General features: G+C 31.6%; 2 protein-coding genes across 2 annotated transcripts; both read right to left on the bottom strand.

Moving 5' to 3' along the window:
- Positions 1–506: 506 nt before the first annotated feature.
- On the bottom strand, positions 507–1,591 carry LOC131658702 (heavy metal-associated isoprenylated plant protein 41-like). The gene is made up of 3 exons (XM_058927970.1): positions 1,462–1,591; positions 1,110–1,311; positions 507–945 (listed from the first exon to the last, which is right to left on the bottom strand). Exons 1-3 carry the CDS (start codon positions 1,589–1,591, stop codon positions 507–509), a joined length of 771 nt encoding a protein of 256 aa, XP_058783953.1.
- A 15,644-nt stretch (positions 1,592–17,235) lies between these two features.
- On the bottom strand, positions 17,236–19,066 carry LOC131658701 (heavy metal-associated isoprenylated plant protein 41-like). Its single transcript, XM_058927969.1, has 3 exons — positions 18,904–19,066; positions 18,552–18,753; positions 17,236–17,674 (listed from the first exon to the last, which is right to left on the bottom strand). Exons 1-3 carry the CDS (start codon positions 19,064–19,066, stop codon positions 17,236–17,238), a joined length of 804 nt encoding a protein of 267 aa, XP_058783952.1.
- Between the last annotated feature and the right edge of the window lie 661 nt (positions 19,067–19,727).

The following is a 19,727-nucleotide window of genomic DNA, read 5'->3' as shown; positions in this document are numbered from 1 at the left end:
TCAAGAAAATACCCTAATAGCAACTATACTATTACTTCACGTTTGAGCTTAATTTTCAACTGGTTGTATCTTCAAATTGCAAGTAAATTAGCCCAAAGAAGATGGATAAAGTTTGACTGTGATTGCGGGAAATAAGACAACAAAGGCAAGGAAACAATTACATATCCATTCTTTCAAAATTATCTATTAAACCTTTGAAACGATTTGAATGTGTATCCAAATCATGGTCTCTCTTGTCTGATAACCCCTATTTCATGAGCCCCTATCGCGAGAATTTGTATTTGAAGTTCTGTTTTGAAATTATGTATCATTGATGCAAAGTTTGTTTTTATAAATCCTACTAAAGATCAACATATGGTATAAATGTTGATGACAAAATCATGAGCTATCTATTGTATTATATGCAACAAAACATCTTCAAAAAGATAGCCATTCAACAACATAGGTTTCGCTTTTCAAACTTCTCTTAGGCACTCCTTCATCAGCAACAATATTGATTTTGTCATTCAAACTTCTTCTCCAAGGCACTTCAGCGTTGCACCTCTCAAAGTAATAAGCCTTCCCCTATCAAAACAATTCCTTGAGCTTCTGCCTCCAGAGACTTGTTGTTCTTTGTGTTGGACTTCATTTCTAGCACAATGTGATACAGAAGGCGCAATACCATTTGTTCTTCTAAGATGGATAAATTTGAAGGTGCTGCATCTACTAAGAGGAAAACTTTTATCACATCTATTACCATCTCCTCTTTTGTTGTAATAACCTGGATAATCTTCCTTCTTGAAGTCAGTACACTCCATCAATTTGAGAAAGCTTTCCTCTGCAAGCTTCTCTATGTTCCACTTAGTATAGGGATGTGTAGTTTTGTGATTCACATGAATTTCACAATTAGCCCGAATCATACTACTTGCATTCTTGAAGAAACCACCCACAAGATCTTTATGCATCCTGTATAAATTCAGAAGCCACACACACGAGTCCAATTAAGTCAGCTCACTTGGTAGTTGTATAGAGACATCAGATGCATAGACCCGAGTTGCGACATTTCATTTATTCAATGTTAATATGTAAAATTCTAGCAACTAGGCTACTTGACTAAAAAAAGTACTCACTTGATCAATGACAAGTTATCTTCCCTCTTCCCATGAAAGCCTGCATGAGGGAAGTTGAATATAACACGATCAAAGCTCTTCCTATTTAAATGTGAATGATATTTCATTTTGGTTGCATCAACTCCATGTAAAATACATGCTCCTAGTTTCTTCAGTTCATCTATATTTGACTTTGCATTCCTGTACTTCTTTATGACATCATCTACATTAACCCAAGAGCATTATCAATGATAAAAGTTAGGTCAAAGCATTTTGTACTTAAATGTTGTGAAAACTACTAACTAAAAAGCACGGTACCAAAATTGATTATTTGCAACTTATACATAAAGAGATAGAATAGAGGAAGAAAAACCATGAGTGTCAAGAGAAGAAGCTAGACAAAGGGAGAAGGAGAAATCACCCTCGCCCACTAACAATATTTGATGATCACTACAATAGTGTTTCAACCATTTTGAACCCTCATCGCTTCTTTTACTTCCCATCTTTGTATCTTGCTCTTTTTTTCTTTTTCTTTTCTGTGGTCTTTTCACCCTCAAATGGAACTTCAACACTTTTCACCTAAACCAGCTACTGCATCATTATATAGCATGACTGATGTGTTTCTATTATTTCGAGGAAAAATATCATACTCCATTAGCATAAATATCTACCAAAAAGTAATGTTGCTCTCAACTCTACCTTCCAAACACAAATATCAAGAAAATTGATAGATGTACTATATCTTTATTTAAAAACAGATATTTTATTTATAAAATAATTTGTTTCAAAATAAAAATACTATTATTTACTCATTTGATGGGGAATTAAATCTGATCCTGAGAATTATAGGTTCAACTTTCTATGCGATATGTGAGTATATTTTTTACACATAATCCATAAGTATTGTTATAAGCTTTCTTCAAATTTTTCATAAACTTTTTCATGATTTCACCTTGATTTCTAAAGGTGTTATGCTCTCCTATAAATATATGAAATTTCAAATTACAAACTCACATCTTCCATTACAACTCAACATCATTTTATTCATTCAAATTTCAAACAAGTGTTTTGATACTTCAACTTCCATTGAGAATTTTTCTGCATTTGTTTTTCATATCAATCTAGAAAAATTCCTCCATCATTCATAAACACTTGAGTACTAATTTATCTTTATAAATTTATTTTTTGGAAGAGATATTACTCAAATAATTTCTAGATGTGGTTGTAATTCCTTATTGTCCAGAATTGTTAAAAACAAGAGAGTATAAAGGAAATGATTGTTTTCTTGTTCTACTTTTTTGGTTTGTTCCTTGTTATCCAGGATTGTTTTCTTGTTCTACTTTTTTGGTTTGTTCCTTGTTATCCAGGATTGTTGGAACCAAGAGAGTTGAGTTTTAGAGGATTATTCTCATTTCAACTTGGGTAATCATAATAAGATTGTTCTTGGTGATTTTGTTGGTCTTGTTTAAGTTCTAATAATAGTAAAATATTTTTTCGTGTTGAAAGGGGACTGGAATACTCTCGGATTGTGAGGGGAACCTGGATACATCTTTGTGTTATTTACTTTTTTCGCATTTTTCGTTTTCACAAATCACTAGAAAGAAAGTAACATTTTTCAACAATCTTTCACCAAACCAGAAAAATTAGAATAACTTGAGTCTCAAAACCATAATTTTTTAAAGTCCCTAATTGTAGCGGGGAAAATTTGAGATCAAAGCCATTGGTTGATTTGACTCATTATTTCAGTGAAAGTTTCCACTGCGGTTTATTGTTTCCAAAGGAAATGGGAAAAGAGTGAAATAAACATAAAGAAGTTTTTAAATAAAAACAACAAAATAGAGTTATTAGGTACGGGTGTTGATTATACAAGGGGAAGGTGTTAGCACCCCTCATATCTGTGGTACTCCACAGGAACCTTTTTAAAAATTTGTGTTTATTAGTGCAAAAGAAAAGGGTTTGTTTGATTTTTAAAATAAGCTCGGAAAGACATTACATCTTGTGCCTACATACCTCCTTAGTGCAATGGAGAAATCAGAGCAAATGTAGTTCCACTTAAAGGGAAAAAAGGTTTTAAAAATTGGATAGACACTTTATCGTCATAGAAGAGAATACTCAGCCAATTATCAGGAACATGAGAACAAATGGACCCTTTGCATCACAAATGAAGGAAGTGCTCCAACTTGGATAAAATCAACAAGTATGCCACTAACTCCTTGATGTGGAAAAAGTTCCATCATATAAATCAATATCAAGACTTTAGGGATTTACATCTCACCACAACAATTAATCATGTCTAAACTTTGAAAGAAAAGCCACTAAGGGAAAAAATATTTTTAAAGATTTTTAAAAGAGTTTGCAAACATGGAAAAAGGGAGCAGATTTTAAAAATCTAAGAAGGGGGAAGGAGATGAAGAGGCTATCCTAAAGAATAAAGTAAAAGCTAACGAAAAGAACGATCTAACCAAATAAGAAGCCAACACTTGACATTAAGAGTCAATGTAGATTTCTCATCCTTTGGACTACTATAACTAAACCATCATAATACCGACTGGGGATCCAGATGAACTTGATATCTTCTTATACAACTTTGCACAAAGCCTTGGAAATAACATCATGAGAACTTGAAAATTGAGCAGGGTAACAACTGCGCTCAGATGAATTCCTTATCACAATGCCTTGGAATTAACCATTAAGGACTTTCAAAGAATCACCTGCATACACAAAAAGAAAATAACCCAATGCCTTGGAGTGAACTCCAAGGACTTTCATACAAATTAACATAATATGATTAAAATAACAAGGACCCAGATGAATCTCTAAAGTGTCAAGGTCAAGATCACAATTCTAAGTTCATCCTCCAATCTTTGGGTAAGGTAACCAAAGTCCAGATCCACTTTAAGACTTTTATGGTTAAGTTGATTATTAATGTTTTAAGCTTAAAATAAAGTATGGTCCAAGTGGACAAAATAAAAATAGCATAAACATAAACATATTGTCATACCCCAAAATTTGCCCTCCAGGTTTCAAGGTATATTTTCCCAAGAAATCTCCTCAGGCACATGTGATCATCATATGCTCAAGGCTACACAAGGAATAGGCATGACTATCTCTCTCCTAAGCAATCAACCCACAATTAGGGTTTTGCTTCTCTCAAGGTAAAATTAGATTTTGACACCTCAAGTGGACTTCATGGCTTCCTATATGCTTCAAAGAATCCCCGTATCAATTTTCAAGCGTTGATTCACAAGATTGCTCAGCCAATGGCTCAAAAGGGCAACGGTCGACTAGTTTGACCTAAAAGTCAACTATGGTCAAATCACAGTCAAAACTCCTGATTTTTTGTCAACATCAATATTTTGAATTTAAATTCATCATTTTATCAGGAGTTGATCATGATTCATCAAGGAAATCTCAGAAATCATCAAAAGTCTGAGTTTCTAAATTAGGGTTTTCAAGAGAAAATCAACTGAACTTTGACTGGGCATAACTCTCACATGGTTCGTCAGAAATTGTTCAACCAAAGCTCATTCTCAAGGAAATTCAACTCTATACAACTTTGATGTTGGGCTCAAGACCAGGAAATGCATCATTTGAGAGATATGAGCTAAAACATTACAGGTCCTTTTGAAAGTCAATCAAAGGTCATCTTTTTCAAATGGAGCATACATGAACATGGAAGACTCAATTAAGGTTAAGTAGAATTCCCCATGTATCATTGATATTTTGTCTATTAATTTTTTTGAGCAAAATACTATCGACTAGCAGCGCCGTTTTTCACAAGTCACATAGCTTAAGTTTATTAACTTCTTTGAACAAATGGTTGCAGCCTCGTTTTCAATAGTATTCGGCGTTGCTGCGTTCTTACTTCTTTGGTGTGCTTAGGTAAGTTTTTAAACTTCTTTGCTTATATGTTTCATACATGCTTAAGATATTATATTTTGATTTAGCTTCCTTAAAAAATTAAAATGTTTGCTTCTGTTTTGATTTTGTTTCAGCTTGTATTTTAGTTAATAATTTAAAGGATACCTAATATACATTAGTAGTTTTATCTTAGATATATTCTTTTATAATTTTTTTTAATAAAACAATAATACTAATTTATTTTAAACTAAGAAAACTTTTGTTTCTATGAAAGGCTAGAAAGAGTATTTATTGTGGAGAGTTTCCATGAACTTTATAAACAGAGGAGACAATTGAACACCACCATATTCTCATATAAACATTTATACTCATAAGTTAACATTTTCCTTTCCTGCAATAATAGAAGAGTTTTTTTATAAAAAAATATTAGATAGTTTTCTTTCTATTTCACCTTCACTAAATAATGATCATTTTTTAGGATAAACAGTTAGAATTGTTAACAAAAGAGAGATGATTAATCTCACTAATTTAAAACCAAATTAAGAGCACATGGCTATGTGATAGGAAAATTCTGACACCCTATATCTATATTTTCTCTTTCTTTTTTTTCTTTAAAATGTGTTTTTTTCTCTTTCCTATATACAATCAACATTTGAAGCATAAAGAAAAATAAAGCAAGATTTTTCCAAGGAATGCATGTGTATTGACTGCATGAAAGATCAGATTGATAGATTGCAAAATGCTTTTAAGACCGTAATACAACAATGCAATCCTCAAATTAATATGGAGTCAATCGAAAATTTGTTAGGATTGTCTCATTGAGACGCTAACAGCTCCCTAAAGGATATGACACAACAATTGCATTCCTTTACATCAACTCATCCTCCGTGTCATGGAAATGTAACCATACATACCCATATTATTGATTTAAAAGTATTCAGAGTCTAGTAAATTTTATGTTACCACTAGATTCATACTCTGGTTGTATGGAGTGAATATGGGCCACATTGATATGATACCATATTTTGTGATAAGCCCTTAAAATTATAAATAAATATACTCTGTTGGAAAACTTCTCTGTCATCTAGATATTGTACACAGGTTATATGGATCTATAAATATGAATTAGATTAATATAGGTTTTATTTATTTAATTTGATATCAACGTGGTCCATATTCCTGTGATTCAGACCATATCAACAATATAAATTTATAGATATTCAGAGTATTACAACAATAGATATTTATAATAACATATAATAGAGTATACATGGGAGGTTTAACTCTTGTTGATGTATTTTGTTTTTATTTTCTTATGCAGCAAGGTATCAATGAAGATGTTGAAAATGACGATATCAATGATGAAATTCAAGAGGGCGACATAGATAATGAAATTCAAGAGGACGACATAGATGATGGATTTCAAGAGGACGTTGTAGGTGACGAATTTCAAGAGGACGACACATATCTAGATGATGAATTATAAGAGGATGACATAGATATAGATGATGAATTTCTAGAGGACGATACAGATGGTGAATTTCAAGAGGAAGACGTAGATGAAGAATTTCTGGAAGATGACATGTGTGACGAATTTCAAAAGGACGTGGATGGTGAATTCCAAGAAGACAAACTTGAATGAGTTGGATGATGTCTTTTTTTCTTTTGTAGTTGAAAGCATTAAACTTTAACTTGTTTTTTGTTGTTTTGTTGAATTATGTTTTTGGTTATTTTGCTAGGTTCATACTTCAAAGTATTAAACTTATTATTATAAGTATTGTTACATTGAGAATTTTAAATATTTGCTACTATCTTGAATTAATGTTTGAATTAGATTTTATTATAATTTATCTTTTGTTGATGTATGGTTAAATTTGATCTTGTTTAAGTTATTATCGACATTTTTTTGAAGCCAGTCATCATCGATTATATTAATTAGAAAATAATCAAAAAAATTGTATATTTTATATGGATAATGTAAAAGAACAGCCAATAAGCTATGGCAACACTTCAAAACGTTCCTCCTTGTTCAAATTTAAGGCAACAATTATTAATTGTAACCGCATCTGGCAACACTTAAAAAATGTTGCCTAATAGGACACAAATAATCGTCCCCTATTCTTTTGGTTTAGGCGACATTATTAAAAAGCGTACCCAAAGAATATGAAAAAGCGTCGCCTTAGAGGCTACAGATAATCGTCCCCTATTCCTTTGGTTTAGGCAACATTTTTAAAAAGCGTGCCAAAAGAACGAGAAAAAACATCGCCTTAGAGAATAGGCAAAGCTCGCACAGGAGACGCCTAGAAAACTTCCCCTATTCCTTTAGGCAACGTTTTTTAAAGTTTTGGCAACGTTTTCTAATTGTTGCGAGAGAGCCTAAATGTTGTAGTGATTGTTGAAGTTGAGCTATTTCTGAGAAAAGTCATGAAGCCAATATTGAGCAATCTTGGATTATATTCAAACGGGCCTTAGTGTTTGAGCTATCCACGTGATAATAAGCCCAAGAGAGTTCTATTAGTCAAATATAATCATTTTTGTGATATTGTTTTATTTATATTTGATTCTATTCAATTAATTTCAAATAAAAATCAAGTAAAATCCTAAAATAAGTATACAATGATCATTCTCTTTTTCATTAATTCAAATCAGATCCAAACATAATCCAATGGCCAAGAATGCATGAGAAATATGCATAAAATAGGAGGGAGCTCAAATTAGAAAGTTTTGGTACAAGAATAAAGTTAAATATTTTTCAATCAAAGGGCTTGATTCTTTCCATAAGTTTTACCCTAATTTATTGTGATATAGATACACAACAAAAGGAGACCAAGGGGGATGAAAATTGAAAAAGAGCAGAGTTCCAAATTACAAAATTCAAAGAAAAAGTGAAAACTCGTTCCTTTCTCCAGCCATCTTCAAGATCAAACACTCATCCCATTAAGCTCCTGAAGACTCAAAGAGCTTATATCCAACCCAAAACACAGGCACCAAGCACGTGGAAAAGTGACGAACCAACCATTCACTGTTTGTAAACATTCTTGAAATTCAAGATTTCGATCCAGGCCATTTAAATCAATTCTATGCATGTGTAGTTACTCATAATCATGTTTAGAGTTGATTGGAATAGTCGTTGTAGAGTTTTGGTGCAGGTATAGTCAGGGGCGGATGCATGTAGAAGGGTAAGGGGGCTCAAGCCCCCACAAAGGAAAATTAATTACATAATTTATATAATACGTTATTTGAAATAATAAGTATATTTGATAAAAAGTTCTACCTTGCCCCCAAGCTCACAAAAAAAAAATATACATTTTTTTTTTCTTTTACAAAAAATATCTAATACATTGTTTGAATACATCATTATATCTAATACTAAGTTTTACCTTGCTCATTTTCATAATAGTAATAATAATAATAATAATTGTTATCTATTTTAAACAATTCTTTTAAGAAAATAAATTTAAAAAATTAGAAGACATAACTTATTTATTACTATTACTTATCTTTTATAACATAAGCACTCATCTTGTATATTTCACGATTTAAAAGAAAAATGACATTGTTTTATATGTATATAGTTAATTTTAATTTTTCATATTTTAAAATATTTCATGATATTAATTTAGATTTATTTGCAAATGTGTTTACATTTTTTATTTGGAGACAATTTTTAATTTATAAATATCCACTACTGGCTTACAATTGTATATTTTTATAAAATACAAAAAAAACACTAATATTAACGGTTGAACTTTGGACCAACATCTCGCATCTAATCCAACAAGTGAATACGAGTTGACCTACTCTATCCACTCCTTAAAAACACTTCTTCTTTTTTTGTTAAATGTATGTTTATGTTTTGCGACAAAGAAAATTATTTTAATAATTTGTTTTTATAAGTTTTATTAAATATTTAAGAATAAACATACACCTTAATATAAAGTATATCATGTTTAAAAATAAATATTATCTTACATATTAATTTATGGATTATTTTGCTTGCCTCCAACATAAAAAATTCCTGGATCCGCCACTGGGTATAGTCATTTGCCATTGTTAGGGCATATACGAGGGTGGGCTTCGTTCTTGCATGTTCAGACGTTTCCAGACTGAATAAAGGCCACCATTGAACTCGCAATGCTAAGTTTCATGGATCTGGGTTGTCTCTTGGTTTGTTTAAATCGGTTTTTGCAGGTTTCTAAACTCGCAGGCGTAGCTACGACGATATTGTAGCTAAATTCTAGGGGAGTTTGTAGCAAAAATCAGGCCTCCCACGCAAAGGAGAAGGTGAACAGTGAAAGCGACTTGTTGACTGGCGTGTGTGGCACTGTTGCTACCTTTGATTGGTTCATTCAAATGGCATGGGGTCCACTCTGACTTTTCTGTTGACCACACCACTAACCCTCTTTTTTTATATTTATTTTATTTCGTTGGTTTGAATAGAAGATAATTGTTCCATTCTGGTTGGCCAAGCGTGAGAGCCAGCAATCCTCATAACCTGGGTTCAAACCCTGCGCCCAACAACTTTTTGCTCTATCATGAATTTCTCATCTTTCCTTTTTTATTTATTTAATAAATTAACCAATTAACCCTTTAATTATTTAATCATCAAATTAAATAACTACTAATTAGGATTAGGATTTAGGCCACTAACTAATTAATTTTATTTTTTCTTTCTTTCACATTTTATTTAATTATTTGTATTTAATCAATTTTGGTTTAATTTAGTTAAGTAGGATTTAGTTATCATAAAATCATAAAAAATAAAAATAATTAGGTTTTTTTCAGGATTTTCAATTTTCAACATTTGTTTCTTTAATTTTTTATTAGATCTTCTTTTAGGTTAACAATTAAAATCAAATTTTCGATCAAAATTTAATTAATTTTAATGTGATTAAGTTTGTACATAATTAGATCAATTAGAATAATAATTATATTTAGGTTAATTATGATAACTTAAAATATTTTCCTAACCCTAATTCATTTAACATCCTTCCTCAAACTTTCTCGACTTTACGATTTATCTGCTATTTATTTATTAGCGCATCTTTTTCAATATAATTGTAACTACTTTTGGTTTGTAATAGTAATTAGGATTTTTCTCCCTCACTTTACTTTCTCGCACTTTTCCAATATTATGTAACTGCTAAGGTTGTAATAGTTTTAACTAGGACTTTTACCTTCTGCACCTCGTTATTATGTTGCTCTCCTAAAGCCATGTAATAGCTTAGGATTCTTTTACTTTTCTGCTTTTACTTTCTGCACCCATATAAACTGTTATAAACTGTGATATTAACGGTTAGATGTATGCTTAGGATTGTATGGAAAGATTAAAATCAACTGTTAGCTCACTAACTTCAAGATAAATATCTGAACAAAACACTCTCCTTTTTTACTGTTCACACACTCACCTTTAGGGTTTCCCCTCTTCTGTTGCCTTTCGAATAATAGTCAAGTCCCTCGAGCGTAGGGATACCTTAGCATATGCTGCCGACCGATTCAAAATCATCATCGTCCCTTCAGAATAAAGATCATAGTCATATCAAGTTGCCTACGATAAAATGATCTCGTCCCTCGAGTTGCCTATGATTAATGATGATAATCCCTTCGGATTACTAAGGTATCCTTACATGTTGCTTCTTGTTTTGATCTTCTATTCATCTCTTCAAGAAGATTAAGAACAATGTTTGACAGTCTCTAAAAAGATGGTGTTTCAGATTGCTTCTATTTAAGCTTTAATCACTTTAGTGATTTGCAGTTCTGAGCACTACATCTTTTCGAACCACACTTTCCATGATGAATCTTTCTTCTATTTGTACCTTTTAGATTGTATTTGTTATCTTGATCTTTGGAGAGCACATTAAATGCTTGCGTGTTGCTTTCTACTTTTGTTTTCTCCAATAAGCTGCATGTGGGTAGCTTCTTCAATCAACCTCGGGAGTTGTTCCATTAAAGTGTTGTAGTTGTTTAGCTAATGATTATGTTTTTAACGGCATTTTCCCTTGACACTGAATGCTTTGTATTTTATACGTTTTATAGGCTGAAGTTGTATCTTCTTTCAAGGTTCTCATGCGACTTTGTTGTTGTTGCTTTTATCTGTCTAGTGCGTGCACCTTCAGAACTTATGATGATCTTCTACTGAAACTTCATGTATCTGATATTATTTTTTGATACTGTCATTATGAATAAGGCTTTCAACATAATATCTGCACACTCAATGAAATCATTAGTAATAAAATTGTTACTAACAAAATATATACTTGTTATCATGAAAACTAGATTCTGAACGTAGATTCTCAATCTTGTTCTAACAGGTTGCACCATAGCACGTCTTGATGAGACATTTGGAAAAGTGGTTATCATGACCATGACGTCACAACAGTAAGTATTGTGGTGTCGAAAGCTTTTAAAAAAATGTCCCTTTCTCCATTCGGTCGAAAAAAGACATTTTTGGGGGGACGATTTGTTAGTTGTAATCTTGACACGCAAGAGGGTGTGAGATGTCCTGATAAAACTTAAGGAAATATTTGAGGTAAACACAGTGACTTCGACGGGAAGTTAGGTAATTTTGACTGAGACTTTGCGAAGAGGTTGTTATATTGGCAAAATTGTGCTACGCTAGGGTTTAGAATGTTTTGTGGAATAACTCAAAGGTGAGTTCCACAAGGATAAATTCAAAATAAGGCTAATAACTGTATTTTGATCTTATACATTCTTTGAAAAGACCCGTGGAGAACTATGAAAGGCAAAATACATGCAAACATGAATGTATCATCCTCTGCAGAAAAGACCGTTCGTTACCATTACTGTCGAAGTAGTATAAATAGGGGCATTAGCATTAGATTTTGGTGTGTTCAATATTGTATCAAACTAAAAATAACTCAAATTATCTAAGTGTTGTAGAGAAAGAGTTTCCTGAGAATATGTACGTATGAAACATCATATTTTATTCAAATGTTAACTCATTTACATTCAAGTCATTTTCATTCAATTTAAATTCCAGTCAAAATTACCTTTTTTTTCCTGCATTTTGTTTTATAAGCCTTCTTTGCATTACTTTTAAATTAATCTTCAACATCAAAAAACATACAAATAGGAAAATCTAAAACAAAAACTAAACCCTTATGTCCTAGGATCAATCTATTAAATCTTCTAAGTCACCAAAGTATCTATTTTGAACGACTAACGGTTGTTTACCAAAATCCAAAATAAACAATATAATTTACCCTCGTAAGATATATTCTCATCCCATGTTTGTTTCAATGTGTTGTATTCAAGCCTGTTATGAAGTTACTTGTAATACGGTGAACTGAGTTTATTGAAATGTCGCGGTAAGCAAGAGTCGCCACCGACTTTTATTTTATTCAAATTAAAGAAAGGCTAAAAGAACAGAAAAAAACCTTTTAAAAGAAATTTTAGGTTCGGGGGGTAATTTATACAAAGATAAGGTGTAAGGCACCTTTTGCATCCATGGTTTTCCATGGGCTCTTAATTGCTTAGCTCTTTTGAAATGTTTGAAAATGTTTAGAAATGAAATAAGACTTTAGCTTGTAAATAAGCGTAGCTTTTTGAAGGTTTTTGAGAAAAGAGTAGAAAAGGTTTTAAATCAGAGCAAGCAGTTAGCAGCTAATTACCTTAACATTGTAAAAGAGTTCTTTTAGCCTTTCAGGGCTATCCATACCATAGGAGGGTAGGAAGTCCTTTTATTTGGAGGTTGAAGGGTCGTCGCAGTTATCGTTCGCCATAAGACTGTCCCTGCCATGAAGAGGGCAGGTAGTCTAAGGGGAAGGATAAGAATAGTCATTATTAGGCAACCAAGAGGACACCTCAGCAATAATCGAAAAGGACTATCACTTCATCGTAGGCAATCTAGGGACGAGATCATATAACCGAACCGAAGGCAGCATCATTAGGACTTATAATCTTTAGTGATGAACTAGGGGCAACATTTGCTGAGGCGTCCTCGTATCCGAGGGACTTGACTATTCTGCACTGAAAAGGCAACAAGGCAACAAGCAATAGGCAACAAGCAACAAAAGGGGTTACCATAAAAGGTGTGTAGGTGCACAATCATGTGATTCAATTCAGATAATTATCTTGTAAATTCGTTATTCTAAATTCAATTCGAGGTTTTCACGCCCTAAATTACTAACCACGCAGTTATAATGCATAACAGTTTTAAGTGCCTTCAAGACCATACAATACAACCCAGGAGCAGTTACATAATATAGCCATGGGGAAGGGGAAAAAAGCAATAAAGTAAACCTCATAGAGCAATAGGTTTAACACAAGTAATAATGAAAGAAGAAATTAAAAAGGAACGAATTTTAGGGTTACTGAAGGTTTGAGCTTTGACCGATTGATTAACCCTGAAAATCAATGAAAGGAAAAATACAAGAGGGTGAGTGTAGGAGCAGTTCATTGACTATTTAAAGTAAACCCTATTTTGGGCAAAAGGGTAAAATAAAAAGTAAGACAATATTAAATAAAATAAGGATTCAGAAACTTAGCTTTTCGATTGATATGGCGCGTAGTCGGAGGATCCTGGGGTAACCCTGAAAAGTTGCACAAAGAAAAGAAATTTTTAGTGTATGAATGGTCTAACGACAAACCTCGCAAACCCTGATTAGGGCACCAGTTAACCATGGTTAACAAAATAAATAAAAAACAGATTAAATAATATTTAAATTTCAAAAATAAATATTATGTATACCGACGTGGCTATCACGTCGCATGTTTCACACATGGACCCCACGTCGCTACATCCCCCAACGGTTATCATTTTATTTAATGCCTAACTGCATCATCTGCTTTTTACTTTTCAGAAATAAATAGTATACTTACCGACGTGGGAATCATTTCGCAAGATACCGACATGTGTATTACGTCGCTATGTCCCCAACAATCTTTTACTTTTACTTTTCCATCTGCCATTACCTGCAGCAGTTAAATCAAAGTCAGAGTTAAAATGTTGCGATGTGGTTCCCACGTCACAACATAAAATTTTAAATTTTAAATCTTCCCACCAACGCCCTTTTACAGATTTCAATGTTTTTTCATTTTTATTTTAGATGTTGCGACGTTGGTCACACATCACAAACTTTTTTTTTAAATAAATATTCTCTGAATCTCCTGATGGTAACGTGATATTGTATATTAAGTATTAAAATATTATTGTGACGTGCTTTCCATGTCGGAACATTGATTTATTTACCACATGCTTCCCACGTCACAAAATCTGGTCGCTGGGGAACCATTTTCGTGTAGTGAAAGGCTAAACTATGTATGTGATAGAAACAAAATCAAAACGATAGAAAAATACAATGAGATATGTTTCGGACAAAAAATAATAGAAAAATATCTCAACGAAAGGAAAAGACAATGACATGTGTTTTGGACAAAAAACCATAAATAAAAAAAAATTAAAATGAATATACAAATTATTAAAATAATAATTAAATAATGTAAAGTTAGTGGGAGAAAATTAAGAGTTAGTCGAAGAAAGATTATTTTTAGTAAATAAATAATAAAATAAAATAAAAATATACAATTACTAAAAGAACCTTAATTATGACTAATAAAATAAAAGTTAAATGTAAATGTACAATTACCAAAAGAACCTTAATTTTGGCTCTAAAAATTTATGAAAAGACTTAACAACTTTAATTAATAAGATTGTAAATAATATTTTCCGCATAAGATAATTTAGTGATTGTTATCATAATATTTTTTCAAAATTTTAATAAAAATAAAAAAGATTATTTTAGATTGAATTTAAATTTAAAATTGCAAATAAATATGTCGTCCTCTCTTGCACCTAATTTATTTTTCAATGGCAATCCATTGAAACCTCGTTGGTCTTCCACTATTTCACAAATTAATACATAGTGTTTTCGTACAACAGATAATCATAAACAATATTGGAAACTTAACATCAAATCTTTAAGAAACAACACATGTCTCATTCTTGATTTTCCTCAATCCATTGAAACCTCGTTGGTCTTCCACTATTTCACAAATTAATACATAGTGTTTTCGTACAACAGATAATCATAAACAATATTGGAAACTTAACATCAATTCTTTAAGAAACAACACATGTCTCATTCTTGATTTTCCTTCTGATGAACACAACACACAAAGCTACCAATTCTACAAGATCTGGAATTGATCTTGAGCCAACCACCTTTCCATAATGAAAGCATTCCAAGATTTTGCACGCTAAGGTCTTCACTCGACCTACCAAATTTTCTTTGTTCGAGTCTTTAAACTGCTGAAAGTGTTAGAAACTCCAAGATTTTGTTTGCATTGGAACATAACGTCTACCTCTCAACTGCCATCCAACTGCATTTAATGAATAATTAATGATGAGGGATTTCTAAACGATTATTCAGTGGCTAGTTAAAGGTATTTTTCTTCCTCTCTTCCCATCTTATTATACTTTCTTCTCTTGTGTGCTTAGTTGAGTGTTAGAGTAAAAAAATATTCTTCTCATTCTCTTCATCATCATCAATGGCACCAAAGAGATTCCACACATCCGAGGGGTCCTCCTCATACTACTTAGATTTCTTCTCTTCCCAAGATCTAGAAAATAATTTTAACTAGTACTATGAATTAAGGGAGCTCATTGATTCACACATTTTTGTATGCTTAATTGAAACGCTTCAACTGTGAAGTACCTAATGAGAGGTTTCTTATGTTGGTGAGGATGTTTCACTCAAACCTCAACTATGTAGACGTGGTTCTTACTTATGGATTGAAGAAATGCCAGGTCTGATGGACTCTTGAAGAGTTCGCAGACATCAGCAACATTGCGTGTGCAGCGGTGAAAAATAGAGACTAAGTCATTGATTGACTTAGCTCGTATTTTTTGTGAAAGTCGTCACCGCGCTTTATTGTTTCCAAAGGAAATAGGAAAAATAGCGAAATAAATTCTTAGGGATAATGGTGATGGTGATGCTCCAGAGACCTTATATCATACACCTTAGCAGGTGAATCAACAAAGACCTTTGCAAAAAAGGATACCTCAGGAGTGTGGCACCAATGGACTGTATGATCAAGCAGGTTGTTATTATTAGTGTAAAATATTTTGTCGCATATAATCTGATTTAAATTAAATAATATTAGTATTTAGTTATTTTTTAATTAATTAATTAATTAATTACTTTAATTATATTAAAAATTAAAAAAATACAAATTGTAAGAGTCAGATGAATTTGCACCCCTTTTTGAATATCACAATGTAGACGCCAATTGAATTGACTTAGCATACATTAGGCATTAGTTGGATTGTCCTATTGGAGGTGACAATTCGTCTGACTTGCATTCTAAAACGTTAAATAGGGCCACCAATCTAATTGGCTTGAACTCAGCGCGTGAAATATTTTTTATTTGAAACATAAATATTTTAAACAATAGTATAAAAATACGATTATTTTAGTATTTTTGTTGAAAAACATTATCACTTTAAAAAAAATTCTTTAACTTATTGTGCACTTAAATATTTTTGTGATATTTACTTTAAGTGAAACAGGATTATAATCCTTTTATATTTATTTCCATTTTTTTCTTCTTTTAGATAAATAAAATATGATTAACTTTTTTAAGGAATTGAATGTGACGTGAAAAGAGTTAACAACGTTAAGGAGAGATTTAAGTGACTCTTTTTTTGAAAGCCCTCAAATAATCAATTATTAACAATTGGTGATTTACTCCAAAATGAAATAATAAAAATAGGTGCAACTTTTTAAACTCGAGTTTTTAACCCTATCAACTATACTTAGTCAAGAAAATACCCTAATAGCAACTATACTGTTACTTCACGTTTGAGCTTAATTTTCAACTGGTTGTATCTTCAAATTGCAAGTAAATTAGCCCAAAGAAGATGGATAAAGTTTGACTGTGATTGCGGGAAATAAGACAACAAAGGCAAGGAAACAATTACATATCCATTCTTTCAAAATTATCTATTAAACCTTTGAAACGATTTGAATGTGTATCCAAATCATGGTCTCTCTTGTCTGATAACCCCTATTTCATGAGCCCCTATCGCGAGAATTTGTATTTGAAGCTCTGTTTTGAAATTATGTATCATTGATGCAAAGTTTGTTTTTATAAATCCTTCAAAAGATCAACATATGGTATAAATGTTGATGACAAAATCATGAGCTATCTATTGTATTATATGCAAGAAAACATCTTCAAAAAGATAGCCATTCAATAACATAGGTTTCGCTTTTCAAACTTCTCTTAGGCACTCCTTCGTCAGCAACAATATTGATTTTGTCATTCAAACTTCTTCTCCAAGGCACTTCAGCTTTGCACCTCTCAAAGTAATAAGCCTTCTCCTATCAAAACAATTCCTTGAGCTTCTGCCTCCAGAGACTTGTTGTTCTTTGTGTTGGACTTCATTTCTAGCACAATGTGATACAGAAGGCGCAATACCATTTGTTCTTCTAGGATGGATAAATTTGAAGGTGCTGCATCTACCAAGAGGAAAACTTTTATCACATTTATTACCATCTCCTCTCTTGTTGTAATAACCTGGATAATCTTCCTTCTTGAAGTCAGTACACTCCATCAATTTGAGAAAGCTTTCCTCTGCAAGCTTCTCTATGTTCCAGACAGTATAGGGATGTGTAGTTTTGTGATTCACATGAATTTCACCATTAGCCCGAATCATACTACTTGCATTCTTGAAGAAACCACCCACAAGATCTTTATGCATCCTGTATAAATTCAGAAGCCACACACAGTGGCGGATCCAGAAAATTTTCCTGGTGGGGGCCAAAAAAAAAAAGTATAATATTTTGACTTAGTGTGATATCAAAATTAATTAAATATTTAATATATATTTTTAAATAAAAACAATAAAAAAAACACATTTTTTTATAAATTTTTAATTGTTTAAGAGAAATATGAGACAAAATTAAAATCGATTAATGTAAAAAAACCATATATCTCTAAGTATTATTAGTTGTGAGTTATTTTAAATATTTTTTTAATAACAAATATTAGTTACAAGTGAATGTATTAATAGCTAAATATTAATTGTCATTGAATAAAAAAATTAATTGATGTGAACCTGAAATAAAAATATCCAAGCTTTAAATATTAAAGAAAAATATGAAGAATATATATATATATATATATATATATATATATATATATATATATATATATATATATATATATATATATATATATATATATATATATATATATATATATATATATATGAATTAGGAAGAGATTGAGACTAAGTGAATAATTTTTGGTATGTAAATAAGTATGAGTTATTATATATAATTAATATTATGGGGGCTGACAAAAATATTTAATAATAGTATTAAACCAAAATTTAATTTTTTAGTGGGGGCTTGAGCCCCCAAATGTATATCCGTGCATCCGCCACTGGCCACACACAAGACAAATTAACAACAATATATAATCAGCATGTTTGTTACACGAGTCCAATTAAGTCAGCTCACTTCGTAGTTGTAAAAAGATATCAGATGCATGGACCCGAGTTGCGACATTTCATTTATTCAATGTTAATATGTAAAATTCTAGCAACTAGGCTACTTGACTAAAAAAAGTACTCACTTGATCAATGACAAGTTATCTTCCCTCTTCCCATGAAAGCCTGCATGAGGGAAGTTGAATATAACCCGATCAAAGCTCTTCATATTTAAATGTGAATGAGATTTCATTTTGGTTGCATCAACTCCATGTAAAATACATGCTCCTAGTTTCTTCAGTTCATCTATATTTGACTTTGCATTCCTGTACTTCTTTATAACATCATCTACATTAACCCAAGAGCATTATCAATATCAAAAGTTAGGTCAAAGCATTTTGTACTTAAATGTTGTGAAAACTACTAACTAAAAAGCACGGTACCAAAATTGATTATTTGCAACTTATAACAAAAGAGATTAAAGAGAGGAAGAAAAACCATGAGTGTCAAGAGAGGAAGCCACAATGTTGGTTGCAGAAGCAAAAGCTTTGGCTAGACAAAGGGAGAAGGAGAAATCACCCTCACCTACTAACAATATTTGATGATCACTACAATAGTGTTTCAACCATTTTGAACCCTCATCGCTTCTTTTACTTCCCATCTTTGTATCTTGCTCTTTTTTTCTTTTTCTTTTCTGTGGTCTTTTCACCCTCAAATGGAACTTCAACACTTTTCACCTAAACCAGCTACTGCATCATTATATAGCATGACTGATGTGTTTCTATTATTTCGAGGAAAAATATCATACTCCATTAGCATAAATATCTACCAAAAAGTAATGTTGCTCTCAACTCTACCTTCCAAACACAAATATCAAGAAAATTGATAGATGTACTATATCTTTATTTAAAAACAGATATTTTATTTATAAAATAATTTGTTTCAAAATAAAAATACTATTATTTACTCATTTGATGGGGAATTAAATCTGATCCTGAGAATTATAGGTTCAACTTTCTATGCGATGTGAGTATATTTTTTACACATAATCCATAAGTATTGTTATAAGCTTTCTTCAAATTTTTCATAAACTTTTTCATGATTTCACCTTGATTTCTAAAGGTGTTATGCTTTCCTATAAATATATGAAATTTCAAATTACAAACTCACATCTTCCATTACAACTCAACATCATTTTATTCATTCAAATTTCAAACAAGTGTTTTGATACTTCAACTTCCATTGAGAATTTTTCTGCATTTGTTTTTCATATCAATCTAGAAAAATTCCTCCATCATTCATAAACACTTGAGTACTAATTT

The sequence above is a fragment of the Vicia villosa genome, linkage group LG3 (assembly GCF_029867415.1).
Source record: "Vicia villosa cultivar HV-30 ecotype Madison, WI linkage group LG3, Vvil1.0, whole genome shotgun sequence".
Lineage (NCBI taxonomy): Eukaryota > Viridiplantae > Streptophyta > Magnoliopsida > Fabales > Fabaceae > Vicia > Vicia villosa.
Note: the sequence above shows the minus strand (reverse complement) of the source record. Positions and strands in the feature narration are given on the sequence as shown.

Coding starts and splice junctions, on each gene's coding strand:
- LOC131658702 (XM_058927970.1), bottom strand. CDS start 1,591: ATGGGAAGTAAAAGAAGCGATGAGGGTTCAAAATGGTTGAAACACTAT. Junction 1,312..1,461: donor TTCTTCTCTTGACACTCATG/GTTTTTCTTCCT, acceptor GGGTTAATGTAG/ATGATGTCATAAAGAAGTAC. Junction 946..1,109: donor GATAACTTGTCATTGATCAA/GTGAGTACTTTT, acceptor GAATTTATACAG/GATGCATAAAGATCTTGTGG.
- LOC131658701 (XM_058927969.1), bottom strand. CDS start 19,066: ATGGGAAGTAAAAGAAGCGATGAGGGTTCAAAATGGTTGAAACACTAT. Junction 18,754..18,903: donor TTCCTCTCTTGACACTCATG/GTTTTTCTTCCT, acceptor GGGTTAATGTAG/ATGATGTTATAAAGAAGTAC. Junction 17,675..18,551: donor GATAACTTGTCATTGATCAA/GTGAGTACTTTT, acceptor GAATTTATACAG/GATGCATAAAGATCTTGTGG.